General features: G+C 46.2%; 1 protein-coding gene across 1 annotated transcript in view; it reads right to left on the reverse strand.

Annotated features, from left to right (window-relative positions):
- Positions 1 to 4,338: 4,338 nt before the first annotated feature.
- The window catches only part of chrna8 (cholinergic receptor, nicotinic, alpha 8), a 266,096-nt gene continuing 252,598 nt past the window's right edge, over positions 4,339 to 17,836 (reverse strand). Inside the window, exon 10 of the mRNA XM_041185313.1 lies at positions 4,339 to 4,860. Coding sequence (XP_041041247.1) covers positions 4,339 to 4,860 — 522 coding nt within the window. The remainder of the gene's footprint in view (positions 4,861 to 17,836) is intronic.

Here is a 17,836-nt window from a genome sequence, read left to right on the forward strand (position 1 = left end):
AATGCTGCTTCACTTGAAAGGAGTGTTTGGGTCCTTGGACGGTGAGGAGAGAGGAAGTGAAGGGGCAGGTATTGCATTTTTTGCGTGGGCATGGGGTGGTGCCATAGGAGGGGGTTGAGGAGTAGGGGGTGATGGAGGAGTGGACCAGGGTGTCCCGGAGGGAGCGATCCCTACGGAATGCCGATAAGGGGGGTGAAGGGAAGATGTGTTTGGTGGTGGCATCATGCTGGAGTTGGCGGAAATGGCGGAGGATGATCCTTTGAATGCGGAGGCTGGTGGGGTGATAAGTGAGGACAAGGGGGACCCCATCATGTTTCTGGGAGGGAGGAGAAGGCGTGAGGGCGGATGCGCGGGAGATGGGCCGGACACGGTTGAGGGCCCTGTCAACGACCGTGGGTGGAAAACCTCGGTTAAGGAAGAAGGAGGACATGTCAGAGGAACTGTTTTTGAATGTAGCATCATCGGAACAGATGCGACGGAGGCGAAGGAACTGAGAGAATGGGATGGAGTCCTTACAGGAAGCAGGGTGTGAGGAGCTGTAGTCGAGATAGCTGTGGGAGTCGGTGGGTTTGTAATAGATATTGGTGGACAGTCTATCACCAGAGATTGAGACAGAGAGGTCAAGGAAGGGAAGGGAAGTGTCAGAGATGGACCACGTGAAAATGATGGAGGGGTGGAGATTGGAAGCAAAATTAATAAATTTTTCCAAGTCCTGACGAGAGCATGAAGCGGCACCGAAGTAATCATCGATGTACCGGAGAAAGAGTTGTGGAAGGGGGCCGGAGTAGGACTGCAACAAGGAATGTTCCACATACCCCATAAAGAGACAGGCATAGCTGGGGCCCATGCGGGTACCCATAGCCACACCTTTTATTTGGAGGAAGTGAGAGGAGTTGAAGGAGAAATTGTTCAGTGTGAGAACAAGTTCAGCCAGACGGAGGACAGTAGTGGTGGATGGGGATTGTTCGGGCCTCTGTTCGAGGAAGAAGCTAAGGGCCCTCAGACCATCCTGGTGGGGGATGGAGGTGTAGAGGGATTGGACATCCATGGTGAAGAGTAAGCGGTTGGGGCCAGGGAAATGGAAATTGTTGATGTGACGTAAGGTGTCAGAGGAATCACGGATGTAGGTGGGAAGGGACTGGACAAGGGGAGAGAGAAGGGAGTCAAGATAACGAGAAATGAGTTCTGTGGGGCAGGAGCAACCTGAGACGATTGGTCTACCGGGGCAGTTCTGTTTGTGGATTTTGGGTAGGAGATAGAAGCGGGCCGTCTGAGGTTGGGCAATGATCAGGTTGGAAGCTGTGGGAGGGAGATCCCCAGAGGAGATGAGGTCACTGACAGTCCTGGAAACAATGGCTTGATGTTCAGTGGTGGGGTCATGGTCCAGGGAGAGGTAGGAGGAAGTGTCTGCGAGTTGACGCTCAGCCTCCGCGAGGTAGAGGTAGATTATTTAAGCCTGGGCGTAGCCTCAGAGTGAAAGTAAGCAGGAGCTTCCAATGAAAGACTTGAGTAACCTGAGCTGTGAACATGTATGTAGAAATCCTGTGAATATGAGATTTTAAAACACTCTAAATAAACCTTTTGTCGATTTAGAACTAGTGTCATCTCTGCAGTGCTGAGATATATAAAGTATGTAACAAGCCAGCAAAGACACAACATTACTTACACAAAACATTAAGTCACTTTAGTATTACTCTTGTAAATTTTAATCGAACATTGACATAATGATATACCAAATACAAACAAAATTCGCTGCTACTTTTAATTCCTGCTTACCAGACAGATGAGGAACTCATCAAATGTAAGAAATTACTAGCTAGTCACTATGCAAAGCGGTCAGTTTTATTTTATATCTACCTGAGACTATTGCTTAAGTGGAGTTATTATAATATCATTATATTGCATAAACACATATTTTTAGAGCTAACTGAGTTAAATAGAAACAGAGGAACCAATTAACATTAACAAAACACATATTTATAGTCAGCTAGATAATTCAGTAAAGCTTTTGTATGACATCCATACACAGCCACATTAATTGGAGAAATGGACAGAAAGATTGCCAAATACATGAAACTCCCAGCACACTTACCAGAAATCTAAACACCAACAAAGACTTAGTAGTTCATTTGGAGTTGAGCAACATAGTACAGAAGATTAGCATTTAAAGCAGTGATATGTCACAAGGAGGGTCAGCCTAGGGCCAGGTCTGTAGCTAGGCATGATTGTGATTGAGAGAGAAATCTCAAATAAAGGATCAGATAGCACAATTCCAGCAGCTGCTAGGTGGCTAAAGGCAGAGCTTGTCTATAATGCAACACCAACTATTAAACAAATGAACATTTAGGGTTTCCCCATTTGACTGTTTCATTCAGACGGCTGATGAAATAAAATACAAGTTACAAGACAAACTTATTCTAATAGTAGCAGCACAGTTTTGGACAGGTGTCCCAGAGCGGACCCTTCTAATTATTGGAGTGATAACAATATATTTGATCAGCGGCATTAACATGAAGTATCTATCAACCATTAAAATGGCCAGTTGCCCTTATGAATGACCCTGTGCAAGTAATGTGTTCTTTATTTACTGACATCTTTAACGAAAACATCAAAATCAAACTCTTGATTTTCAGCAAAGCATTTATAGTTCCAAAAATACATCTCATTTGTGTGTGTAACTGTAGCACAAACTAGTTTCAGCACAATTTACATTATTAATAAATAGGACTGAAAGATTTCACTCTGTAACTAGCTGATGGTCATTTACCTTCTAGCTGAGAAACTGTGCCAAACGGCTGAAAATGTGAATTAACAAATGTGTTTTATAGAGTGAGATGAAGTAAAGTGGGAGGCAACTGGTATAGAACTTAAACACCAACACAAACCAGTTGGGCCAAATAACCTGATTCTGTGCTGTTAATTCTATATAATGATAGTCACTGGAGAGAAAGAAAGAACTTGCATTTATATAGACCCTTTCATGACCTCAGGATGTCTTAACATGCAATTCAGTTGATGAAGCACTTCTAAATTGTATTTATGGTTGTAATTTAGGAAACAGCAGCCAAATTACAAACAGTAAGGTCCCTCAAACAGCAATGAGGTAATGACCAGGTAACCTGTTTTAGTGATGTTGGTTGAGGGATCAATATTGGTCAAGTCACTGGAGAGAACACCTCCATTCTTCTTTGAATAGTAAGAGGTGATCATTTACACCAACCCACAAATATGGGGCTTTGTTTTAACACCAGCTCCTAGAATATAAATAGCTGCATATATTGGATCCATGTATATTGCATCCAATATATGTAGCCACATTGAATGCATAATTTGTCAAGCCTCCCATAACATTGCATAGAATGCAGGTCATCCTATGGGTTTAATAAATTGTTTTTCTCCATGGAAGATTGTTTTGGATGAGCCATATCTTAAATACCACATCCCACTACTGATGGTTAGTCCCACATGCTCTTATCAGCTGCATTAACCTCCCCAATAGTTCATTCATATCACCGACATATATAAATTGTAGGTCCTTCTCATGAAAGACCCACCATCGGTCACTACCTCCAGTCAAATAACTTCTTACATATTAATACATTTAAAGATAATACACTATTTTTGCATGACCAAACATTGACAAAGATATCTTGGGAGAAAGTGAATATATTGAAAATATAACTATTTGGATGTGTCTTTTCAATTTGGCATTTAGCCTGGTATCACAATGCAATTTTCCTCTCTTTTTCTGTATCATAAAGGTTGCAGTCCAGAAATTCTTTCTTTAACAAAAAAACATTTTTATTTTTCTCCCTAGCTAATCTTGTACTGATCGAATTTCACCAAAAGCAACACTTTGTCGTTTGGTTTTTTTAAACTAATGTTACAGAAAAACAGACATCTCCTATATTTTAATTAAGGAAGAATGCCATCTCCAAATTACATTGCTAAGATTCTTGTCATTTAAATTGTCATGGGGACTAGACTTGCCTGGCAGCTGCAAATTAGCAAGCCATTAATTTGGCAGATCATGTTACCAAAATCCTTTCTGAAAACACATGTAGATTTGATAATTATTAAAATACACAATGAAGGAATGCAATTGTTTCACAACAAATGCGCCTACTTGGAATGGAAATGAAAATGAATGACAATTGAATTTTATTTTAAATCACATCGCTAGGAATGAAGGTACTATGTGTTGGGTTTTCTGTGGAATGACTTTCCTTAACATCTTTATCAATATGGTACACTTAGCACTTTTCAAATTTTTGTGTTGGCTGACCTCTGAAGATTTCGTTGGGAAACAAAACACATTTTACTGATTCAAATCGAGCCTCATGCAAAATCTTTCGAAACTGCTTCTATGAAATTAGGGGCTGACATTAAAATGGCAAATGTACAAATTATAGAAAAAACTGTAAATGCCACTAAGCACAGTCTGTCGACCACTGCGGCGGCAAACTTCCATTCGCTGCAGATAGCTTCACCCTCATCCTGGTCCCGGAAGCGCCTGGCAATGAACTGCAGCTCCTCCAGAATCTTCGTTATCTCTGGAGAGCTTCCGACCAGAGGGCTGCTCTGAGCATTGCCATTGTCCTTGGATGGTGAGCATGTGATTCGGCCACACATCACACCTGAATCGCTGCTGGGAGGGCAGCAGGGGTTCTCCATTGTATGATAGCCAAAGTAGATCATGTTGCCATTGCTAGACCGATGACCGGGTAGTCCACTCATTTCCATGCTGCTGATGCTCTGTTGCTGTTGCTGATTGTACCTGTAGGGCATACTGCTCTTTCCTTCTCCAGGTTTCTTCATTCGGAGAAACCAAGCACACCAATTCAACAATACCATTCGCACCTGTCAAAAGGCCAGGAGAAAAGTGCTTTAAAAGAAAGATATTGCAATAAACAGCATCTTTTAAGACCAAAGAATGTCCCAAAGTACTTTACAACCAATTAAGTCCCTCTGAAGTGTAGTCATTGTTGTAATGCAGGAAACACAGCAGGCAATTTGTGCAGAGCAAGATCCCACAAACAGCAAATGTGATAATGTGACCAGGTAATCTGTTTTAGTAGTGTCAGTTGAAGTATAAATATTTGCCAGGACACTTGGGGTAGAATTCCCCTGCTCTCCTTTGAATAGTGCCATGGATCATGAGAGTGGCAATGAGGCCTCAGCTTGTTCCATTAATTGACATTGCAAGTTTACTAAACTGCATAATATCAACTGAATGTAACTAAGCAATGCACTTGGAAAATAATTCCTTTTTTCAGGAAATACTCTCTTTTTGAAAGGTCAATTTGTCTGTCTACTCTAGGCACAATGAGTTAGATTTGGCTCTATGAGAATGTAGAAGAGGTGACATTGAATCACATCTCATTTTTTCCCTCTCTTGATTTTTAAATTTCCTATTGAAGTCAATGCCAGAAGGCCATCGTTAGTATAGGAATACAGTCACAGGTTAGAGAAATGACATTCCTTCAATAGATCAAAAGCCTTTATTGGTCCACTGATATAGCCAACTGAGGTTATTTGTAACTTCTCTTCAGCACAATGGTTTAATTGGCAGGTGTGTTGAGAGTCATATAGCTTCAAGACTTAGATTTAATGGCAGTTAGCTTTGCATCTGCAACCTTGAGATTAGAAAGTAGACTGCTAAAGTCAAGATGGAATATTAACTAGTGCCTTCCAGATTTAATCATTTTAAATCTATTTAGTTTACAGATACAGGTTGTAGATGAATAATTTTGCCAAACAACTGAAAAAGTTACATAAATTGTCTTACTTTGCAGCATCTCTTACATAATAGGTATTCTGTGCTCGCTGATCTACATGGGCTGGCAACACCTCAAATTTAAGATTCTCATTCTTGTTTTTAAGTCGCATCACATCCTTGCCCCTCCTCATCGCTGTGATCTCTTCCAGCTCTGCAGTCCCCCGAGATTGCTAGACTCCTCCAACCTTGGCCTCTTGCGAATCCCTGATTTTCATCACTCCACCATCGGTGAGCATTTTAAAAAATTCGCTCATGGGATGTGGGTGTCGCTGGCTGGGCCAGTATTTATTGCCCATTCCTAATTGCCCTTGTTCAGAGGGCATTTGAGAGTCAACCACATTGCTGTGGGTCTTGAGTCACATGTAGGCCAGACTAGGTAAGGATGGCAAATTTTCTTCCCTAAAGGACATTAGTGAACCAGATGGGTTTTTAACGACAATTGGCAACGACTTCATGGTCATCGACAGACTTTTAATTCAAGATTTTTATTGGATTCAAATTCAATTTGAGCCCAGGTCCCAAGAGCATTACCCTGGGTCTCTGGATTACCAGTCCAGCAACAATACCACTATGCCACCACCTCTCTAGCAGCATATGCCAACATCTCCCTAGACTCAGAAACTCACTCTCTGTAATCCTCACTTTTCCCTTAAGATTCTTTTTAAAACCCAAGCCTTTTCGACCAGGCCATTTGAACAGGGGTACACATAATAACCTCTGTCTGTTGAATTTATATCCCATGACCATTTCACATGTTGCAAATATTGTGGGCTGTTTCATTTTTGTATTAAATATTTATTCTATTCAACCCAAAAAAAATGAGCTCAAGAAGCCCTAATTTCTATTAACAATTTTCATACCTGCTGATGTGCTTTATCATTTGGGGAGAAAGCAGGGTCTCGGGAGCTTATTGATGCTTGTCAAATGCTATATTTACCTGTTTTGCAATGGAAAATGCACAACAACATAAGAAGGGTCTGCAGTTTTACATACAGTTAGATATGCCAACAGCTTGCATTGTTTTATATGTTGCTTTTAACATAATCAAACATGTCAAGGCACTCCACAGGAGCGTCATCAAAACAAAAGTTGACACCAAGCCACATCAGGAGATAGTAGGGCACGTAGGCAAAAAGTTTGGTCGAAGATGTGGGCTGTAAGGAGTGGCTTAAAGGAGGAGAGGTAGGGAGGCAGAGGGCTTCATGGAGGGAGACAATGGTGCAGTATTGTTGCTGGACTAGTAACCCAGGGTAATGCTCTGTGGACCAGGGTTTGAATCTCGCCATGGCAGATGGTGGAATTTGAAATCCAAGTCAATAAAAATATGAAATTAAAAGTCTAATGATGACCATGAAATCGTTGTCGATTGTTGTAAAAACCCATCTGGTTCACCCTTAAGTCTGCTGTCCTTACCTGGTCTGGCCTACATGTGACTCCAGACCCACAGCAATGTGGTTGGTTCTTACATGCTCTCTGAACAAGGGTAATTAGGGATGGGCAATAAATGGTGGCTTAGCCAGTGACGCCCACATCCCATGAATGAATTAAAAAAATTAAAACTGGGGATGAGCAAGAGGCCAGAACTGATGGAGCTCAGATATATCACTGAATTGTTACAGCACAGAAGAAGGCCATTTGGTCCATCGTGTCTATACTGGCTCTCCAAATTAGCATTTTACCTTGTGCCATTCTCCTGCCTTCTCCTGTAACCCTGCAGGTTGTTTATTTTCAAATAATCATCTAATTCCCTCTTGAATGCCTCTCTTGAATCTGTCTGAGGGTTGTAGGGCTGGAAGATATTGTTGAGATAGGGAAGGGTGAACTATGGAGGGATTTGGAAAAAATGATAAAAATTGTAAAATCGAGGCATTGCTGAATCAGGAGCCAATGAAGATCAGTGAGAATATGTAAGATCCTTCCTACATGCTAGGAGTCTCACCCCCTCTGCACGTTGCCCTCGAGGTGGCTGTGGTGGGGAAGAGACCGTTGTTCACCTCCTTGTAGATTGTGTCTTTGCGAAGAAGGTCTGGAGAGAGATGCAGTGGTTTCTGTCGAGGTTCATCCCGAGCAGTTCTGTGACACAGGACTCTGTGCTCTACGGGCTGTTCCCAGGGACACACACCGAGACAAACATCAACTGCAGCTGGAGGATCATCAACTTGGTGAAAGACACTCTTTGGTCTGCCCGAAACTTGTTGGTTTTCCAGTGCAAAGAGTTGTCCTCGACCGAGTGTTGCAGACTGGCACATTCCAAGGTCCAGGACTACGTGCTGAGGGACACAGTTAAGCTTGGGGCAGCCGCCACAAAGGCGCAATGGGGAAGGGTCGCTGCCTAAGACCTTTCTGCCACAGTGCACTGAGGGGCTGGGAACTGTAAAGAGCCCCTCAGGCTGTACAGCTTAAAATGAATGTCTGCCAATGATTGTAATATTCATTGTTTGTACACCTTGTGATTCATGTTGTAAAAGTTGAACCTGATTGTATTTTTGTAATGGTGATTTTGAAATGGTTCGAAATGTTTTTGAAGATTTAAGAATAAAGTATATTTTTGCAAAACAAAATCAGTGAGAACATGGGTGATAGGTGAACAGGACTTTGTAAACGTTAGAATGTGGGCAGCAAAGCTATCGATGAACTTATGTTCATGTAAGGTGAAGGCTGGCCAGTAGGGCACTGGAATAGTCAAATACAGAGATAATGAAGGCATGGATGAGGATTAGTGCAATAGATGAACTGAGGAATGGACATAGTCAAACAACTTAACAAAGGTAAAGTAGCATAGTAGTTATGTTACTGGCTCAGTAACCTAGAAGTCTGGACTGATGATTGGGAGGCAAGAGTTCAAATCCCACCATTGCAGCCGTGCAATCTGAAGTCAATTAATTAGATTTTAAAAATCTACTGTCAGTAATGATGATCATGAAGTAACTGAACATCGTAATTTGTCCTGTTATTCTATCACCATGTTCTCACTGGGCTACATGGGCTCCTGGTTCAGTATTGTTTTGATTTTGCAGTTTTCATTCTCCTTTTCAAACTCCTGTTCACCTTTCCTGATCTTAGAAACTTCTCCGCGTCTTCCAACCCTCTGAGATCTTGGAGCTCAAGGGAGGGAAATCTGGTCCTTATCTGGTCACATCCACATGTGACTCCAACTCTACAATAATGGGTGGAATCATCCGTACTCCCCCGTTGGCGTCAGGCGTGTTCGGTGGCGTGAGTGGACAATATGGCGAGAAGGCCAAAAATGGGTGTCACACTGTCATGAACCAGTTTGCGATCGTCCACTCTGCCCACTGGCGGCGGGCCATATTTCCTGCCATCGGACGTCAGTAAGCTCACTGTAATACATCAGCATGTCATTATAAGGCCAGCCCACCAGAATTGTTCCCTCCAACGTCCCCCCCCGACCCCCACCCCCACTCCCCCCCCCTGCTGGATTGTTTGCCCACGTTGGCATGATTGCATGCCGACGTGTTTCACAACATCATGTAAAAGGCATGCACTTGGCGGGCTGCACTTTGAGGGCACAGGAAGTGTGGAGGTGAACACACAGTTACATTGTGGAGCACTCGCTAGGGTCGCCTGTTGGACTTCAAGGTTGAGTTGCGTTGGGGCTGGTGGGGGAGGAGGTGCCCTTCAGTTGAAGGCAGCGCACAAGCACATGCAGGGCGGGGGGTGGGGTGCAGGAGGGGAGGGAAGCAGTCGCACAACAGGAAAACCTTGTATACAGTGACCATTCCTCTGCTGCTGAGACAGGTCAGGCACAGCCAAATTGATATGATTGTATTCGGGCCTCTAGCTTATCTGCCCACTCAAGCGATGTAAAGGCATCAAAGTGCCACCAAGTGCTCCAGAGCTTTTCACTCCTCGGGCACAGGAAGTCTGCAGTGTGCTTCCTGCAGGAAACCCATACCGTTCCGGGAGACAAAGCTACGTGGCTCCTGGAGTGGCGAGGTGGGGTCTACATGAGTCACCCAGCCTCCAATTCTGGTGGGGTGGCTATCTTGTTGGTCCCACATTTTCAGCCGGAGATCGTTGGGGTCAAGGAGCCGGTGCCAGGCCGGTTGCTGCACATTACTGTGCACCTGAGGGCCACAGCGCTTCACTTTGTTAATGTGTATGCTCCCCTAGGATGAAGTGTCCACTCATCTGGGCTCCATCGACGCAGGCTAGTGCATCGTCCTCGGGGGGGATTTTAATTGTACCCTCGAGGCCCGGGACCGACACAGTGCCTAGCACCACACGCTAGTTGTGAGTAAGTTGAGGGACCTGGTCGGGTCCTTCAGCTTTGTGGACGTCTGGTGAAATCTCCATCCTGACTCCAGCATTTTCAATTTTGTGTCACCTGGAGTTGGAGAGTCCAGGCTCAACCGTCTTTACATTTCGAAGGCATACGTGTCCTGCGTTCCATCAGCTTCTGTGCAGTGGGTGCCGTACATGGACCACCGTCCGGTGTGAGCAGTACTCTCTTCGTTCTGTGCTCGGACGGGGTCCATGTACTGGCACTTTAACAACCTGCTGCTGGAGGACGAGCGGTTCCTGGACTCATTCTGTTGTTTCTGGGCTGGCTGGAGAAGGAAGCGGGAAGGCTTCCCCTCCTTGAGGCTTTGGTGGGACATGAAAAAGGCTCACGCCTGTGTTTTCTGTCAGGAATACATGAAGGGGTCGACAAAGAGATGGAAATCTAGGGTGGAGGAGTTGGAGAAGGAGGTGCTCATCCTGGAGGCACGTCTCCATCAGCCTGACGCGGACCCAGCCCTATGGTCAGTGTACGATGAGAAGAAGGGCGCACTGCGGGACCTGCAGCTCGTCGGGTCTCACAGTGCGTACATGAGGTCGCGGATCCGGTTCCTCAAGGACCTGGACTGTGGTTCCCCCTTCTTCTACTCACTGGAAAAAAGGCACGGGGTCCGTCAGCAGCTCCGTACGCTGCTGGGTGATGACGGATCCCTTGTCTCGGATCCGGTGGGCATCAGGGCCATTGCCAAAACCTTCTACACTGCCCTGTTCTCTCCAGATCCGTCCAGCGAGGATGTTTGCAGAGTTTTGTGGGAGGACCTGCCGCAGATCGGCTCGGAGGGTGCTGGAAAGTTTGACTCCCCTATAAGTCTAGGGGAGCTGACCGGTGCCCTCAACAGCCTCTCCAGGGGCACATCCTCGGGGCTGGACAGCTGACCGTGGAGTTCTTCAGGGTGTTCTGGGACGTCCTGGGAAATGACTTATGTGGGGGTCCTGTGGGAGAGTATCACGACCAGGGAGATGCCCCTTTCATGCCGTAGGGCGGTCATTGCCCTGCTGCCTAAGAAGGGGGATCTCCACCTGCTTAAAAACTGGCGCCCAGTCTCCCTCCTCAGCATGGATTTGAAGATCTTTGCCAGGGCCATGTCTTCTCGCCTTGGCACCGTGCTGGATCACATGATCACCCTGACCAGTCCTAAATCGTCCCAGGCCGGACCATATTTGATGATATCCATCTGGTCTGGGACATCATCACTTTTCCCAGAGGGCTGGTCTGTCAAGCGCTTTTCTATCTCTTGACCAGGCGTTCGACAGGGTGGATCACGGATATTTATTCAGGATTCTGCGAGCGTTCAGGTTCAGGACACATTTCATCGCCTGGATCCGACTTCTGTACATTGCCGCAGAGTGTCTAGTTAAAGTTAATGGGTACCTTACAGCACCCCTTTGCTTTGGCAGAGGAGTGCTTCAGGGCTGCTCCCTCTCTGGCCAATTGTATTCTATATGCGTGGAGCCTTTTCTGTGCCCCTTGCAGAGGAGTTTGTCGGAATTGGTTCTGTGTGGGTCGGGAATCAGGATGGTCCTCTTGGCTTACTGAGATGACGTGCTCCTCGTGTTCACCGACCTGGCTGACCCGTGAAGGATGCACGAGTGCCAGGAGGTCTACTCTGCCACGTCCTCTGTCAGGATCAAGTGGGGCAAGTGTTCTGGACTCCTGGCTGGTTAGTGGCAGATGGATCCCCTCCCCGAGGAGCTCAGGCCTTTTACCTGGAGCAGGACCAGGATCCTTTACCGGGGGATCCACCTCTGCCCTGCTGAGGAATCCTGGCTGATGAACTAGAAGCCAAAAAGCCACCACTCACCTGCGGTGGTGGACAGTACTGCTCTGAGTCTTACCAGGGTTGAGTGCTGGTCACAACCAGCTGATTGCTGCCATGTTATGATCACTTTGACCTCTTCCCCTAGATTTTGTCACAAAAAATCCAGAGAATGCTTGTCGACTTTTTCTGGAACAAAAGGCTGCACAGGGTCACTGCTGAGATTCTGAGTCTCCCACTTAGGGAGGGTGGTCAGGCGCTGGTGTGCGTACATACCCAGGTGGCGAATTTCCACCTTCAGACCCTGCAGTGATACCTTTACGTTGAGCCTCCTCCGAGATGGTGTGCCCCGGTGACATATTTCCCCCGCCAGGTGCATGGCTTGAATAATGACGTGCAGCTCCTGTTTATAGACCTGAGGGGCCTTCGTGGCTCCTTGCAGGCATTGACCATTTTTTACCAGGACCTGAGCAAAGCCTGGAACATGGTCACCTCGCGACGCAGCTCTCCCCCATCAAGAGTAGGGGCTATCATCAGAGAGTCGCTGCTCAGGAATCCGCACCTCCACCCTTTCCAGTGGCTGGCAGAGAGGATGGCTGTGGCTGCCGGGGTGACCAGGATCGGGGACGTGCTGTGTGGTGAAGGTGTGGGCTGGATTATTCCCCAGGAGCTGGCACAACGTGCATCGGTGGATGTCCGGCTCGCGGCCAATACCACCTAAGACCATTGGACGATTGTGTTCGGTCCTGACATCATACTAGGCCTCGAGGTGGCGCAGGTGCACAGGGGTCTTCTGTCTGAGCATATCCCTGTTCGAATGGAATTCCACATTGGCCCCAAGCCCTGAACCCTCCCTTGGGAGCCGGTGCCCCGCAACCTGAGTCGCCTCGTGGAAATGCCCTCCATGTCCTTTAGCACAGCGTGGAGGGGTTTTCTGTACGGGCTGATGCTGCATACCCTTCACTTCCTTTTCCTTGCCTGCTGCTCTGACACTACCTGGCGTGCCTTGTTGCTGTATAGCAGCGGAGGTCCCCAGTGGAGGGCCTTCTATGGAGATGTCCTTCCCTTTTACATCGGGGACCTGGGGCTGGAGGGTGTTGCATGCGGCAGTCCCATACAATCGTAGCTTGTGTCGGTTCATGGACTCCCAAGATACCTGTGTCTTTTGCGGCCTTATGGAGTGCGTGGACCATGCCTATATGGGGTGTTGTGGGCTGCACTGCATTTTTAGTTATTTAAAAAACCTTATACTGTTGTTTTGTTTGCACTTCAGCCTCACGCTCCTGAGCTATGGGTACCTGGTGCGGAGGGGGGCTGGGAGGGAGGAGGACCTACTTGTGAACCTGCTCCTGGGCCTAGCTAAGTTAGTCATTAACAGGTCCAGACAGTGGGTGATTGAAAGGTTGTCAAATCCAACTGTCTGCCCCTCTTCCGTGGCTACGTTCACGGCCAGGTGTCCCTGGAGAGGGAGCATGCTGTATCTGCCTGCGCTGTCGAGGCTTTCCATGCTCGGTGGGCACCGTGGGAACTGGGGTGTTTTATTGACCCTATTAATCACATTTTGGATTAATGTTTGCAAGTTTCCTTTAAATTTTGTCTTTGTTTTTGCAATTTCCTTTTAAGGGACTGCCTTTTACTTTGTCCCTAATTTTGTTAATTTAGTTTACTTGGTTGACTCAAAAGAGTTACAGCACTGAAGTAGTCCATCTCCAAATGCCGTATGACCTCGACCATGTCCAGGCTTCGGTTGACAAGTGGCAAGTAACATTCATGCCACACTATTGCCAGGCAATGACCATCTCCAACAAGAGAGAATCTAACCATCCCCTCTTGACATTCAATGGCATCACCATCATTGAATCCCCCACTAACAACATCCTGGGGATTACCATTGACCAGAAACTGAACTGGACTAGCCATATAAATACTATGGCCACAAGATTAGGTCAGAGGCTAGGAATCCTGCAGTGAGTAACTCACCTCCTGACTCCCCAAAGCCTGTCCACCAACTACAGGCACAAGGCCCCACTTCTCTAGATGAATGCAACTCCCACAACACTCAAGAAGCTTGACACCAGGACAAAGCAGCCTGCTTGTTTGGCATCACATCCACAAACATTCACTCCCTCCACCGCCAATGCACAGCAGCAGCAATGTGCACCATCTACAAGATGCACTGCAGGAATTCACCAAGGATCCTTAGACAGCACCTTCCAAACCCACGACCATGACCACGACCGTCTAGAAGGACAACAGCAGCAGATAGATGGGAACACCACCACCTGGAAGCTTCCCTCCAAGTCACTCACCATCCTGACTTGGAAATATATCACCGTTCCTTCACCGACGCTGGATCAAAATCCTGGAACTCCCTTCCTAACAGCACTGTGGGTACACCTAAACCACATGGATTGCAGCGGTTCAAGAAGGCAGCTCACCATCACCTTCTCAAGGGCAACTAAAGATGGGTAATAAATGCTGGTCCAGCCAGCGAAGCCCACATCCCGTGAATGAATTTTAAAAAATCCATTCCTGATGTTCCCAATCTTGTCTTTGCAGCTCCAGCAACTGTGACATGACCAAGTCCACAGGCTCGTCATCTGACTCAGGCTCAGCAACATTCTGGCCTCCAGCAGTCCTCTGAGTGCAAAGGACCTGGGAAGTCCCTGCTACCACCTACTGTGGATCACACAGTGCGATGTGCTCACCAGATTGTGATCCCAAGGCTATTCTAAAGCTAGGTCCCACCGCGGTGTGTGTCTGTGCTGGTGGAGGGTGTGGGTGAGGGCTGCGATGGGACTTCAAGGAAGTGCCTCCGGATTCCTCTTCAGAGGTCTCTTCAGGACTTAATAGGAGGCCCTGGGTCATGGACTGTATCGGCTGTTTCCCAAATGTGCCTGTGGAAGCAAGGGGAGATAATTAGTGCCTAGCAGTGGCCAGTAAAACAGGGCACATCATTCACAGCATGGTTGTCTTGTGGATGTTGCACTGGCTGGATCCTCAGTTGGTAGAGTTCACTGTCAGTACAGGACTGGTCCAGATCCTCACCAGCCAGCTGGATGGCTCTGTTTTCAAAGTCCATGATGACCTTTATATCAGGCATTCCTCCAACTCTCCCTCTTGTTGTGTGCCAGCTTGTCCTGGATGCAAAGAGATAGAGAAAGTGTAAGCAGGATGCCTGCCAGGCCAGATGATAAGTATGCCTGACATGTGTGGATGGTGAGTGGTCCCATGGACGGGATGAGGACAATGAAGGTGTGTGTGAGAGTGTGAAGGGTGATGTCCCTTGGACCGGCAGTGAGTGAAGGCCCTGTGGATGTGTGATGGGTTTGCGAGTGCGTGAGTTGAGAATGATGAGAAGAGTGACTTACCGTGGCAGAATGGAGGAGATCATTCATCCTCTTGCGGCACTGGGTGGCTGTCCTCTTGTGAACGGTATTGGCACTGACCATTGCTGCCACTACCTCCCGCGTCCGATTGGTCATGCTGCTGTCCATCCTGAGGCCAGAGAAGTAGAGAACATCATGGTCTGCCTCCAGGGCATCCAAAAGGTGTTCCAGTGATGCATCATTAAACATTGGGGCTGCAGTCTTTTTGCCTTCTGTGGATATATTTCCTGCAGTAGGAAGCACTGAGGTTTGTGCATGTCGCTGAACTTCAAATATGGCACCCGGCTGAAGTGGCGAGGTGATGGCATGGTGGGCGAATAAGTGCCCGTCCACCATGGAAACAACGTGTCTCTCGGGAATGCATAATTAATGCAATGGGTTTGGGAACGAAACAGCGTGAAAAACCGCCATTGCGGCTTTTATCGCCCGTTACTGCACTTAGAGCAAATCTGGGACGATTCCGCCCAATGTGATGATTGACTGTTAACTGGCCTTTGAAATGACCTAGCAAGCCATATTCAAGAAGGCAACTTGCCAACACCTTCCCAAGGGCTCTTAGAGATGGGCAATAAATGCTGGTCTTGCCAGTAATGCCCACATCCTAGGACTAATAAAAAAGGCAGTCTTGGGCCTGGATAATAAAAATTGCAACACTGGTGGCACATCTACAGTTGCCTGAACTTGTACACTTACTTCTGGCTCCTTCATGAATAGCAAAGGGTTTCACATGATGAATGTATAGGAGCATTGATACAGAATCATGCACATCAATGCATGATATCTTTGCAGTTGTTGTGATTCATTCATTATATGTCAATCCATAATTTCAACGTTATCTCAAGCATCAGGAAGACTGTGTGGATGTTTGCAGAAGTCCTTAGATGTATCCTCCTTGTGGTTGCTTTCCCCAGCAGCATGGCAGATAATGTTTGCCCCTAGTGATGGAGTTTCTCCAGTAACTCCTTTGTCTGAGGCAATAGATGGCCCTCCAACTACAAGCATCATAAGCATTGATGCAATGGTTGGCTAGGCCTTTATGCTATCTAGCATGTATGGATTTATTTGAGAAGGTTGGCTAGCTGGTATGAATTGTCTTGAGAGACAGCAGCATCATCCAATGGCAGTTTGACATCACCTGGTCACATTGCCTGAAATCTAAATGAGATGAGAGGTTGTCGAGGTCCTGTGTTATTTGGTTGCTCAACAAAGTGAATCCAGACCAAGACGGATTGCTGCAGATGGAATCTCAACATGTAAAAAGTTCTAGTCCAAATATTTCCAGATAGACTGGAATGAAAGATTGGCAGGGAAAACTTGCTGAACAATGGGCTACCTTCAAAAAAGAATTGATTTGGGCACATACAAGGTAAATTCCATTGAAAAGGAAAGATAGGGCAAACAAATCGAAAGCTCCCTGGATGAAAAAGGGGATAGAAATTAAGGTAAAGAAGAAAAAGTGTGCTTATGACAGGTGTCAGGTAGGAAATACAATCGAGAACCAAAAGGAATACAGAAGGTTCAGAGAGGAGGTGAAAAAGCATATTAGACATGCTAAGAGGTATTATAAGAAAAGACTGGCAGTCAACATAAGGGGGAATCCCAAAGTCTTCTATAGACATATAAATAGTAAAAAAGTGGTAAAAGGAGTAAGGCTGACTTAGGGACCTAAAAGGGAAAATACACATGGACGTAGGGGCCAAGGCTGAGGTATTAAATGAATACTTTGCATTTGGCTTTACCAAGGAAGGAGATGCTACCCAGGCCATGGTGACAGAGGAGGAAACTCTGTAACTAGAAGGGTTCAAAATTGATAAGGAGGAAGTTGAGTAGACTGTTGGTACTTAAAGTTGACAAGGCACCGGGACTGGATGAGATGCATCCAAGAATACTGAAGAAAGTAAAAGAGGACATTGCAGAGGCACTGGCTATCATCTTTCAGTCTTCCCTAGACTCAGGGGAGGTGCCAGAAGACTGGAGAATTGCAAACATTGTCCCTTGTTCATAAAAGGTTGCAAGGATAAGCCCAGCAATTACAGACCAGTCAGTTTAACTTCAGTGGCGGGCAAGATTCTAGAAACAATTATTCTGGATAGAATTAATAGTCACATGGAAAAATATGGGTTGATAAGGAAGAGCCAGCATGGAGTTCTAAAGTGGAAATCATGTTTAACTAACTTGCTGGAGTGTTTTGAAGAGATAACAGAAAAGGTCGATGAGGGTATTGCTCTTGATGTGGTGTACATGGGCTTTCAAAAAGCATTTGATACAGCGCCACACAACAGACTTGTGAGAAAACGTATTGCTCATGGAATAAAAAAGACAGTAGCAACGTAGCTACAAAATTGGCTGAAAAATAGGAAGCAGAGAATAAGCAGTGGATATTTTTCAGGCTGGAGGAAGATTTGCAGTGGAGTCTCCCAGGGATTGTTATTAGGACCCTTGCTTTTACTGATATATATTAATGATCTAGATCTTGGCGTGCAGGAGACAATTTCAAAACTTGTGCATGATACTAAGTTTGGGAGTGTTGTGAACTGTGAGGAGGACGTTATGGACCTTCAAGAGGACACAGACAAGTTAGTGGAGTTGACAGGTAGGTGGCAGATGAA

This window comes from Carcharodon carcharias, chromosome 4 (assembly GCF_017639515.1).
Source record: "Carcharodon carcharias isolate sCarCar2 chromosome 4, sCarCar2.pri, whole genome shotgun sequence".
Classification (NCBI taxonomy): domain Eukaryota; kingdom Metazoa; phylum Chordata; class Chondrichthyes; order Lamniformes; family Lamnidae; genus Carcharodon; species Carcharodon carcharias.